Below are 12,672 nucleotides of genomic sequence, written 5' to 3' on the forward strand. Positions count from 1 at the left end.
GGTACTCACCAACAACTACCCCACACATGGAGCTTAATCCTGCAAGTCTTTATTTGTCTGCGTGTAACTGCAAACTCAACTTTCTAAACCAACCTTCATTGCATTCTGCTTTAACACATACGTTACAGCTCTACAGAGTCCATCAGGTGACAAAAGTGTTCCGTCCTATCTGTGAGAAGGATCACAGGAACTTATTGTGCCTTCGGAGGAAACACCCTGGACAACCAGGCTTTAAACTGCAAACCTGAGAGTGCTACTCACCACTGGTTGCTGCTGCAGACCTCCATGACACCCGAGAGTGGAACGTTCCAGGGAAATCCAACATAGTAGCCACAAGGGAGCGGATAAGACTGATCACAGGGCCGAAGGAACTTGTTCTGCTCATAGCACTGTGAGCGCAGGAACACGTTTGACTTTTAAGAGAGATGGAGTGAGACTCCCAGGACTCGGATCGCGATTGGGGCATAACTTTAATGTTGCCCATCATGATTGGGGAGTAACCACTACCATTAGTGAGAGTGAAGTAGGACTCAGGGACCTGCCTATCTAACACTATTGTGCTTACCTCATGAGGTCTGTGTGTATTATTTGTATATTCTGTACTTCACTTTGGATTCGTATATAAAGACACTTTTTTTCATAAACACAAGTATTTGACTGGACAATCATTTATTGCCGCTACTGAACATATTTTGAGTAATGAGCTACCACTAAGAGTCAAGTGCTGAAGAGGTATTTGGCCCAGCTGTTCAGGACTGTTAAGTACAATGACAAGCTGCAGTCAAATAAAAAAAATAAAAAAACAAGCACCTGGTTCTAAAGGTAGTTTGAAACAAATAACTATTGGAGAGGCAGATGCATCCTACTTTCCACCATGCACTGCCCAGGGCAGGAAACAATAAGCTTGATGTTATGAAGTTTGAGGAAATGGAAACCAGCGGATCTAAGCCACAAAAGACATATCATTTTTCACCTGAATATTAGAAGGTATTTTAACTTCGAAATGAAACTGATTAACCAGTTACTCCTAGAAGGCTGCTGCAGGTCGAAAGTTGGAACTCTGGGGTATTTTCAGGGTTAAATAACAGAATGAAAATACCAACGTTTAAAAAACACAAGAATTATGATTCCAAGAAACTTGTTAAAGAATGATTTTATTCAATTCTGAGACCAGCAGTAGCTGCATCTAAAAACGACTTTCAGCTGAGGGATGATATCCCGAAACCAGTCCCATAATGTTTGTTTCCAGTCCAGGGAGGACCTGGCTTGGAGTTCGGACTGGACTGTTACCATGAGGTGCAGGGTCACTTATTTGCATATGTCTGGGACCAAATTGGGGTGGCATTGTGAGCGAACGGACAATGGATTTAACCCAGGTTTCTTAACGGGGGCGAGTGGTTGAAAGGTTTCAGCACTCCATCCATTATCTTGTTGTGTTTGCTACATTCACTCTAATTGCCCATGGATATGCCCAGTAGGGGGTCCCTTGCTTGGTGATACCCTAAACCGGTCGAAGAATGCTTGTTTCTGGTCCAGGGAGAACCTGGCTTGGCAGTTTGGGCTGGACTGTTTCCATGAGGAGCAGGGTCAAGACTGATTTGCATATGGCTGGATCCAAACTGGGATGGCATAGTGAGCAAAAGAACGATGGATTCAAATATAATATGAAACAGTAAAGGTCATCTCAAGAGAAACAGTGCAGAAATGAATTGAGTAGGCTGTGGGGGGGGTCTCAATAATGTCCACAGGCTCCTCCGAATGGTGATGTACCTGGAAGAAATAGGGGGTGGGGGTGGGCGGGGGACACTACAACTGCCCGCAGCACAGTGCACCCAGACTGCAAACAGTGTTCCCTCGGCGCCTTCTCAGATGCGAGTCCCATAGTACATCATGGGCACTCTATTTAAACAGAAGGTGGGAGCTCCGCAGTTTTCACTTTCTTTACACATGCATCATTCATTACAATGTATTAGTTTGATTTATTCTTTCTCTCAGAGTAAAGAAAGAAAATCCGCATTTCTTGCACATTGGCATAAATATATACCCGATTATAAACACTGGAGTGAACCCACAACTGGTAAAACATTTTAGGTATTCAATGCACTGCAACGACAAACATATTGTTAACATCAGCTAATGTGTCGAAAAAAGCGCCTTAGACACTATTCCTTTCCAACTCGTGGACAAATAAGAAAGCCACGAAGTATAACTTCTCCAAAAACCAGTTGGAATCAGCATGGGATTTAAAAGGCAAATGGCACAGCTGCCGTTTGCGGGTCCTTCAGGCTGCGCGACACCCTCCCCAACCGTCTGGCATTGCTGCTGCAGCTATTGTATAATCCACCAGTGTTAATAATAGTTTCCAAAGAGTCCCAACAGTCTCGGTACAGCGAGCAAGAACGCTTTTTTTAAGGAGCTGCACTAATAGCTAACACTTAAAAGGTCCCAAAGGCGAGACCTATTGGCTATGCCTATGCTGGTCTTGCGCTTGTTTGGAATGACAGGCTGCCCGTGGGGTGGTGGGGGTTGGAGGGGAGGATGTGTTGAAGCACGGAAAGGCACGTACAGCAACAATAACGTGCGTACAAAGTAAAGTTAAACACGCGGCTGCCATAATTAAAAATTAAATGTAAGAAAAAAGCAAATAAACATTGCACTTCACAACGTGCATACAAAGTACAGCTACTTCATCTGCTAACTGTCAGGCCTTATTATTAGCAGACTACAGACTGCGCTTCTGAGGACGTCATGACACCGGCACTGCTCGCTGCTTAAGCTCTGGTAACTTTTACAGCACGAAGAAGTATCCATTGCTTGTCTTGCACTTGCTGGGAATGACGGGCTGCCCGTGGGGTGGTGGGGGGTGGAGGGGAGGCGGTGTTGAAGCAAGGAAAGGCACGTACAGCGGCAATAACATACGTACAAAGTAAAGTTAAACATGCGGCCGCCGTAATTTAAAAAACAAAAAACCATCAGGCTTCACAACATGCGTACAAAGTACAGCTAAACACGCGTCTGCCATATTTCAATGTAAATAAAAAAATTAACCGAGCGCGATGTTCACATACAACTCAGAGCATCGCGCTTCACAACGTACGTACAAAGTAAAGCTAAACAGGTGGCCGCTACAATTACTGCGCTTGTGAGGACGCCATGATACCGCCGACTTAAAAAAAAGCTGTCGCCATGCCATGCCATTGTGCGAATGAAAAAAAGAAAGTGCTCACCCAGCAATTAGATTGCACTGTGTCACACCGGTGGGCGGGGTCAAAAGCGGACAGGGTGGCAACCCTCAGTGTAATGATTGCCTCCGGTGCAATTATTACACTGTGTTTTGCATCATCCATGACGCAAAACGATGTGCACGAATCAAAATTGTAGGCGGAGCAGCGACATGACTTCTGGAATCTTATCGACTCCAAGAAGCCCTTGTATGGCGAGAGAAGCATATGCGCGCTCATAACGTCAGGCGAGACCTAAACAGTGTGCTTGACCCGCAGGACACCAAGCATGCCTGAAAACTTACATTAATTCCATTTTTAGGATGAGGAAAAAAACTGAAATCTCCAGCCCTGCCAAGTATCACGCATCAGACGGGACACTAACGCATTTTTGTGCAGTGGTCCGCATCACTGCACAAAAATGCAAGGTCACGCATTTGTAGCTCATCCACGACACCACCATCAGTACAGAGGAAGAGATAATCGGGACAGAAAACGCCACCCTGGCCAACTCCTAATGAGCTGAGCACGCAGTGTAGACCACCTGCTGTTCTGGCAGTGTGTATTGTAAGTTTAAAGTGAGAGAAGTCTGTTTGTGAATGGCTCATTGCTGCGCTACCGGCAGCAATGATCATCCATTATTAGCACAGCTGCTGCTGGCCAGGCGGGGAGCACGGCATTCACGTGGCCTGGTGAGGTCACGTGATTGCAACACTATATCCCTAACTCTCTCTGCGTAGGTGGCAAGGCGAGTGGCAGTTATGCTTTTTAGGTCTCGCCTGACCCAGCGCATGCGCTGGTCTGGCAAGACTTTTTGTGAGGGGTCCAAAAAATGCTACCGCCGGCCTAGAGCTACAGTGCATGTGCGCGGGCGCGCGCTTACGAGCAGAGGCTTTCCTCCTCATGCTCATTAAGCGCATCGCTCGCCGCGCTTGATCGCCAACACCATCACTTTCACGGCCATCTGCCTCCCAGCGCGATCACTTCTGCTTTCAGGGCCGCGCGGCCGTTACTTGTACGGCTGCGCGGCCAATGCTTGTTTTTCTTTGCGTCTGTTTGCCGGTTGCGCTGGAGACGAACGAATAACAAACACAAGTACATGCAACGATGACCCCTTCCGTGTAAATAATATTACTGTATATTGTCCTTCTCAATACAATAATATTTGTTCACCTGGACAAATAGTGTAAATTGAAATAAAGAACCCGCTTTTCTTCTACAGCGTCTTTATGCATCACTAGATTCCATGCTTCTTGTGGCCTGCCTGATAGCAAGAGTTGCGATGTGAGTCTGTCCACGGAGACGCGATGCTGTAAACTGAGCAAGTGTCGTCAACGAAGATGACAAGACCTGAATGCGTTATAATGTGAAAAGAAAAACCCGGTCTGCATCTGTCTCCTTGTACCTTTGTAACATGGAGTCATCCTGTAACCAATGTTTAAGTGCCCGCGATTCCTCAGCCATGGTAACTGGGAAAAGCTGGAAAGTAGCAAGCGCCCCACAGGTTTGCCAACAGCCTTGATAGGTGGAGCAGCTAAGGGTGAAAAGTGTGCCATCCTGTAGTGAAACGGCGTCAATCTAGCAGAAAGCTGTCTCTAAAACCATTATTTGCACACTGCGTTCAAATCTGATAGCACACCCCACGCCTACCTTAAATGACCTATGGGGCCCCAATAATGCTAAACACTACGAAAATCAGATAGAAATCTGTACAAACCGACACGAGTCACATGCCATGTGTTTGGGTGTCGGTGTGCTCTCGTGAGCACTGCCCATCAAGTCGTGCCACCCTGCAGCGTTTAATAGCACACATTATGACAAAGCTCTGAGCATACACCCCGCTCCCTCCTCATATTTCTCCAGCTTCACCTCTTTCACTCCTCCTCTGCCTTTATCCGTTCTCCCTGCTATCAGCAACCCGTGAAATACCTTCCTCTTTTACACCCTTCCTTTTCTCACCACTACATCTTTCTTTGCATTCACAGCTCTCCGTGTTCCCTCCCTCTCCATCTCGCTAAGCACACCTACTCCTCTCTGCCTCTTGCCCTGCTTTAACCGGCTCATTCTCACACTTTCCTGGCTGCATACTTTCCACGTGTTCTCCCCCTGACAACACTAATTACACTGGTGTTCCTGCCGGCACGCGTGGGTTCTTCTTTACGAGTGACCAGGATCACACCGTGCCAATGCATGCTGGCCCCAGAGCTCTCCAATCACCGGTATCTCTGTTGTTTTCTGTGTCCAGTCGTGCACGCGCACCTCCAGCCATAACTCTCGCATGGCCAAAGTTTAAAACACTGCATCTGCTGTCAGGGGCGCTATTACATACACTCTTTAAGGGGGGCTATTTTAAACTAGGGGGGGGTTGGGGCTATCTTCAGTACCTGAGGGAACATTATTTGCGGGGTCCTTTCCCACTTGTGGCACACTGCGTTCTTTTTCTGTGCCCATATTTACTCAATGAAGCCCCACAATCCACTAACATTAGTGTCAGCTGCACATTCTTTACAGGGGTTTAAGGTTTGGATGAAAAACGCTTCATTGTAAACACACTGGGCACAGACCAAAAGACATTTGGAACCTGGGGTTCTTTGTCCGGGACAATCAATGGTGCATTCTTACAGCCTTACACACCCTAGGGGTTGGACAGGGATATTTTTCATCTCTTTGTGATTGGATTTGCTCAGAAGTTATTTGTATGAAACCAGCATGTTACTAGTGTTTGGCACTAAAACAGGCCACACCCTAAGTTTCACACGCTGGCCACTGGGGTGGTATTTCAGTATTTCATCCCTTCGAAATCTCCATACTATCGCCATGCTGATATTACAAGGGGCACAGTGTTAGGCTTAGAGCAGGAGGTACCAAAGGCTCCAGTTAAGTCTTTCAATTGCATCCGTTTTGTTAGTTCTCCCTGCATTAGTAACTCGATAGGCAGCATTGCATTTGTCTTTGCTATTTCTAGACCAGTCTTGCTGCAATTTCACATAGCATATGAAAAGCACTTCAAGATATACGAGTTCAGACTACCAGCTAAACAAAAATAGCACTTTAAATACGTACTTCACAGTGCAGTTCCATAATAGGCCTATTAGTGTCAAAGCTTCCATATTAAAGAACAGTAGATGTTGTAGAACCTAGGTTAATGTACTGCATAGCTAAAACATAAAAGGTCCCAAAGGCGAGACCTATTGGCTATGCCAATGCTTGTTTAGTTTGCCTCCTCGCGCAAATACCGTTTCACTGGACAGGCACAGTCATGGCAGAGGCAGGATGTCAGATAATATAAAGGTCCAAGGCAGCTGAGGCGATGAGCATGCCACAGCAGCTCGCACCATCGCAGGCTTTCCTCGGCCTCTCTGAGGGTCACCTGGCCCCACAAGCATTGGCAGCTGCTGACTCGCTGTTATGAGCGTGCTGCCGCCATGTAGAAGAGATAGCTGCTCGCCACTTTCGGCCCACTATGAACTCTGTGCAGTGTGTGCTAAGTGGTATAATCATGATCCCGCGCCTAAGGGTCATTACCGCCACCGCCGGGCCCGGCCTGACTGCTGCCTGCAGCTGTGAGTGTGTGTACCAGCCCAGGGGATAGGTGCCTGTCGTCGCGGCACCGTCTCCGCTCGTCGCCTGCCCAAAGTAAGTGCAAGATTAATGATCACTTATATCCTCTAAACAAGGAAAACTATTGGTGCTTTTAATACAATGGATGTCCCAGTGCTCATTTGTTTCGCCAGATTTATAGAGGTCGAGCAGTCAGAAAAGTGATTAGGTAAAGCTTTTTATTTTCGTTTTGTCAGAGCAGAAGAAATTAAAGCAGAACTCCTGCTCAAATTTTTGGTAGTGGAGAGTCTGCACCTCGGATACAGTCAGTCAGTCAACAATAGCTTTATTCGGTTAATAATTAAAACCATCAAAGCATACACAAAATTTCATTTGCAAATAGTTACATTTGATAATAATTAACAAAGGAGTTTCAAACAATGCGCAGTTCACAAATATACATAAGAACGTGTTTGAGCAAATAATTGGCGAATATTGACATTAAAAAGTAAGGCAGGCCAAAATTTATAAAACTATTTCATGGTTTCAAGAGAAAAAGGTAAAAAGGCCCGGTCTCGGACTGTCAAACATACTGAAAAATAGGACTAGGATATATTAAACTACATTCGATTTCTACTTCTAATAGCCCCCGAAAGATAGCTGGCAACTCCGAAACAGACAAAAGGAGAACCCAGCATTTGCAGGAATACCAATGCGGGCCTTACTTGCTCAAAGTGACAGTTCTTAAAAATGGGGCAAATAAATTTCTTACGTAACAGGGTGTAAAATTTACAGAAAAAAATCATATGCAGCGTATTTTGTTCGGAGGCATTATCACAGGGACAGGGGCCCAAGGTGCCCTCTTTAAAAAAGCCCTTCGGGTGTGCTAGGAGCCAAGGTAACATGCCATGTTTAAACCTAATCAATAAGAACAAGTAAAAAGGATTATTTATATAGGTCAAGTATGGCTGAATCTCATTGCCCATACTTAACATGACAAATCTCCTAACGGACGGTTTACACACTTCCTCGCCTTCTCTCAACAACTTTGCCCTGCACATGAACTGAGACTTTAAGTCTTTTATTTCTAATTTAGACAGCTCACATGGTCTCTCAAATAATTCTAAGCAGCCAAGAATCTCCATCTTAGATTTAATATATCGTAGCCAAGGAATACACATGGCTTTGTCAAGGGCCAGACAATCTTGTATAATGAGCTGGTTTAGGCTTGGTGGGTGCTGCACCCAAACCCTTAACCAACCCATTAATGGTGCGACGGAAATCTTATCCACTAGGTACTCAGCCCCCAAATCTTCATGGATATTAAAAATTGAAGTAGAAACAGGTAATGACAAAAGTTTCCGAAAAAAGGCATTCTCAGTTAATTGAATCTCCACTGACGACGTATAGCCCCAGACCTCACTGCCATACAGGGCCATAGGCACGCACTTAGCATTATATATCTTCAAAATCGCAGGCAAGGGCTTTCAGCCCAGCCGTTTTGCAAAACCCAACAATGCTCCTGTTGCCCTAGCAAGAATATTCTGTTTCTGTGCGCGTTGCGCGACCCATGATCCTCTGTCATCAAAGGTGACCCCCAAATATGGAAAGGTCTGGACTTTGGTAAGCTCCTGCTCATTGCAGAAGAATTTAACCTTTTTTGCAGCTCCATCTCCTATTGTCATTGAATGTGATTTTTTAAAATTTATTACTAAGTCCAAGGAGACCATAAAATCGTTAAAACCATTTAAAAGGGCTTGAAGGCCTCTCGCAGTTCTTGCCAGTAAGACCGTGTCATCCGCATACAACAAAGCGGGAATCAACTTAGTACCTGCTCTTGGTATGTCTTTACAAGATAAGGACAAAACTTCCCCCAGGTTGTTAATATAAAGTGAGAAAAGCAGGGGGGCAAGAATGCATCCCTGTCTTACCCCACGCTTCACCTGCCAGGCATCAGATAGATTCCCGTCCTTATTATAACGGACCGCCGCAGTAGTGTCTTCATGTATAAGTGCTAAAAAGGAAATCAGCACAGGGTCAAGACCCATAGCTGCCAGGGATGCCCATAATTTTTGACGATTAACCAAATCAAAAGCAGTAGATAGGTCCATGAATGCTAAGTGTAAGACCCCCTGCTTCGCAATCGTATACTTCCCAATAATGAGATGCAGATTAAGGCATTGACCCACCGTGCTCCTTCCCTTTCTGAAACCATACTGGAGGTCCGAAATAATGGAGTTGTCCTCCAGCCATGATGTTAACCTTGCTAGGACAACTTTACCCATTATTTTCATCGCAGAATCCAGAAGAGAAATAGGCCGATAGCATGCCGGATCCTCTCTAGCACCTTTTTTAAATATTGGTACTATCACGGCCTTACCCCAAGAACGGGGAACACCCTCCTTTGCTGCCGCGTTAAAAACTAAGGTTATAAGTTTCGCCCAGTAATTTGAATCTGCCTTGTACAGATCTGCGGGGACACCATCGGGGCCGGGTGCTTTGCCCTTTGCCATCGATTCAATGGCGTCCCGGACTTCAGCCTCAGTAAAGTTAATTTTCGATGACTGATTAATATCCCCAAAATTTACTGGATTCTGGTCAGGAATCTCAGAATAAAGCCCACTAAAGTGAGACACCCATTTGTCTGGGGTAATAAGACAATCATTAATAGTATTTTCCATTTCATTAAAAAGTGGGCTGTTAATTACTTTCCAGAATTGGGAGCTACTTTTTAAAACACTAGCGTCTGACAATTCTTCCCACGCCATATTTTTTAGACAAATTTTCCTTGCCTTTAGTGTTTTTTTGAAGGATCTTCTTGCCTCCACAATCCTGCTGATATCTTTAGCACCATCTTTTAGGGCCAGTAAGAGAGTGGAGTGCGCGCTACTACATGCCTGATCAAACCAGTTTTTATGCTTCTTAGGTCTTGGTTTCCCAACGAGGGTTAGATTATCCATAATCTGGCTGGTTATTCTCTCAAAGGCACCAAGAATATCCCCTGGTTTAGATTCTATTGCTACGCAAATATTAAAGTCCTCCAAATTGCTGTGATACAGTTTCTCAAGAAAATCACTAGGAGTAATAACATCCCATCTCAAACGTGTTCCCTGTTTAATAGGGACTATGTTTGAATTAGAGATTGTAGACATATGGTTAGGCCTAAAGACATCATTAATATTTAATTCCAAAGATAGTGGATTGTGGTCACTAAGGACATTTGCAGTGACACAAAATGGGCCTATCAGTCCCTTCAGAGTACAGGAAATTAGTATGTGATCGATAATACTGTTGTGACCCTGACCAGTGAATGTGGGAACAGGAGATACTAAATTCTGCATTGGCACAAATAAATTAAAAGCAGATACAATACTGTCTAGAAACATCCCACCTTTTGAAAGATCAAAGTGGGCTTCCTCCTGCGGGCAATAAGCCTGCTTAAAATTTCCAAAACAATTGGATTGTCTTAAGTGAATGTACCTCGGATACATTCAGTACCCCAATGAACGATGAGGTGCGCTTTCAAGTGAGACACCCAATCTTGAAAACAGTCCTCATCCGCCTCCTTATCTCCCACCCCCCCCCCCCCCCCGCACCCCCATAGCAGTCATTATGTTAGTCTCTGTACTCTAGGTGATCAAGTGGCAGGCACACTGTGCCGGTTTTCACAACAGATAATCTGACCCTACTACAATAACTGACTTTGCTGAAATTTACAGAAACGTCCTTTTGTTTGGAGTGGCACGTATGGTCAATTAAAGTGGTGCAGATGCAGATATGAGTCTCCGTTTTGGTTAATAGTACGATCAGCTTAGAAGAGCACTAGCTGCTTCAATGTTATTTACCATTTGGGATGGTACTTCCTCATACCTGCTTCCTCGCATAACCTTCAACGCCACTTGTAACCCCCATTTTTGGCTCCGATAAATGTCACCGAAGCCTCCTCTGGCGATCCACACTCGAGGCTCCTCCAAGTCCGCCAGGGAGATAACTGGCAACCGCAACGCTCCGTCCTGCTCAGGAAACGTTTCCGCCATACCGGCTTGAGACTCAGATTCGTTTTGACCCTCCCTTCCTACTACGACATGCCTTCCAAACACGCCCATCTCTTTTTCGATTGTGTCATTCTCACGAGGTAAAGTTCTGCAATGTGCTTTATTTATTTACATCTACACAGCGCGTGCGCTACCCGAAGGTGTTGGAGCGCTTTACATTAAAACATATTTAATTACAAAGAATACAGTTTTACAAACAGTTGCTACTTGCTAGTTATGTGTTAAGCAGTTTCACATTCTGTCCTCGGTGATCCAGCTACTTAACATTATCTGTTAACATTATGTTGGTTTTACAAACAAAAACAAATACGCTGCCGTGCCTTTTGCAGTTAAACATTTCACTCTTCCGCAGAAAGACGAAGGAGAGACATCAAATAATGAAATATAACATGAAACAGTAAAGGTAATTTCAAGAGAAATAGTGCAGAAATGAATTGAGTAGGAACATTGAGTGAAATAAGGAAAAAAAGGCTCATATAATGCTTTGCATATCCATTGAGAGCCCTTGAGAGACCTTAATTGAAGAGAAGCATTTTTTTAAGGGCATGAGAAAGGAGAGTGTCAGCGTGCAAATCTGTGTAAGTCGTATTCATAGTTGCCAACTGTCCCGTTTTTGCAGGGACAGTCCCAGCAAGTTGAAGACTGTCCCTGGTAATATTGTAGCAGAAACATTCCTCTTTATCACACACAGGTATTCAAACAAGAACTTTATATCTGCAGCAGCCCTGTGATGCAAAGCGTCCCAGGATGTTTTTTCAAATGTTGGCAACTATGCTATTTTACTTTTCAATACATGCCGACAATTTCGACCAGGAGCGGTGTAGTCCCTATTGGACTTTGGTGCTCCCCGCTGAATCTATCCTTCTTCTTGGTTAAATCATACACCCTAAATGTTAGGTTAGAGCATTTTTTGATTAAGAACGACAGACCAGGACTTAAGTTTAAACGTTTACTAAAACAATATGTCACATACATGCATAAGCTGGACCATCAATCAGTTAACAGAATTAGCATACAAAATATAAGGAATACAGAGAAGAACTTAATAGCCTTTTACGAGAAATCCAGCATAGATTCGCCTTTTACGAAAGGGAAAAGGTGTGTGTCCCTAGGATAGAGTAATCTAATTCTTTTGTAGAACTTGAGACAAAGGATTTCATGCATTCACTACACAAGTACACCGTTCACAGGGTTTTCCCAAATAAGAAACAAGCACAAAGAAACATTTTACTACAGAATATATTCGGAGATTCTCTCTCCATTCTACTACAGTAGATTCAGACATTACTACTCTCTATACCTGTGACCTCTATAGTCTGAGACCGTCAGGTTGTCCTGGGTTAGGTGCATCACATTCAATTCAGCTGGGAAAGTCTTGGTCTTTTTATTAGAAAGCCTGCAATCCTTTATTGTGACAAATTAAGAACAGCAGAAGCTATAATGTGCTATACCAAGACAACGCAGTCAGTCAGTCAGTCAACAATAGCTTTATTCGGTTAATAATTAAAACCATCAAAGCATACAGCAAAATTTCATTGGCAAATAGTTACAATCAAAATAATCTACAAAATCTATTCAGACAAACACACAATTAACAATATTTCATAAATACAAATTTAAACAAATAATTGGCGAACAATCACATTAAAAAGTATGTCAGCCCTAGAATTATAAAATTATTACATTTTCAAGAAAGAAGAGCAAAACCCCAATCTCCAACTATCGAACAGACTTAAAAATGGGGGAAGGATTCACAAAGCTACATTCGATTTCTACATCTAATAGCCCCAGTAAGATAGCTGGCTACTACGAAACATACCAATGGAGAACCTAGCATTTGCAGATAGACCAATGCG

At 44.0% G+C, this 12,672-nt stretch overlaps 1 protein-coding gene across 3 annotated transcripts in view; it reads right to left on the bottom strand.

The window, feature by feature from the left end:
• The window catches only part of LOC146856679 (receptor-interacting serine/threonine-protein kinase 3-like), a 1,419,725-nt gene extending 1,408,891 nt beyond the window's left edge, over window positions 1–10,834 (bottom strand). For 2 of the 3 annotated variants that reach the window (XM_085647179.1, XM_085647181.1), the window contains exon 1: window positions 10,632–10,834. In XM_085647179.1, the coding sequence (XP_085503305.1) occupies window positions 10,632–10,798 (167 nt within the window). In that variant the 5' untranslated portion in view covers window positions 10,799–10,834. Of the gene's footprint in view, window positions 1–10,606 lie in introns of all 3 variants that reach the window. The other variant, XM_085647180.1, reaches the window with a different exon arrangement.
• Between the last annotated feature and the right edge of the window lie 1,838 nt (window positions 10,835–12,672).

Source organism: Triturus cristatus, chromosome 3_2, assembly GCF_964204655.1.
Source record: "Triturus cristatus chromosome 3_2, aTriCri1.1, whole genome shotgun sequence".
Lineage (NCBI taxonomy): Eukaryota > Metazoa > Chordata > Amphibia > Caudata > Salamandridae > Triturus > Triturus cristatus.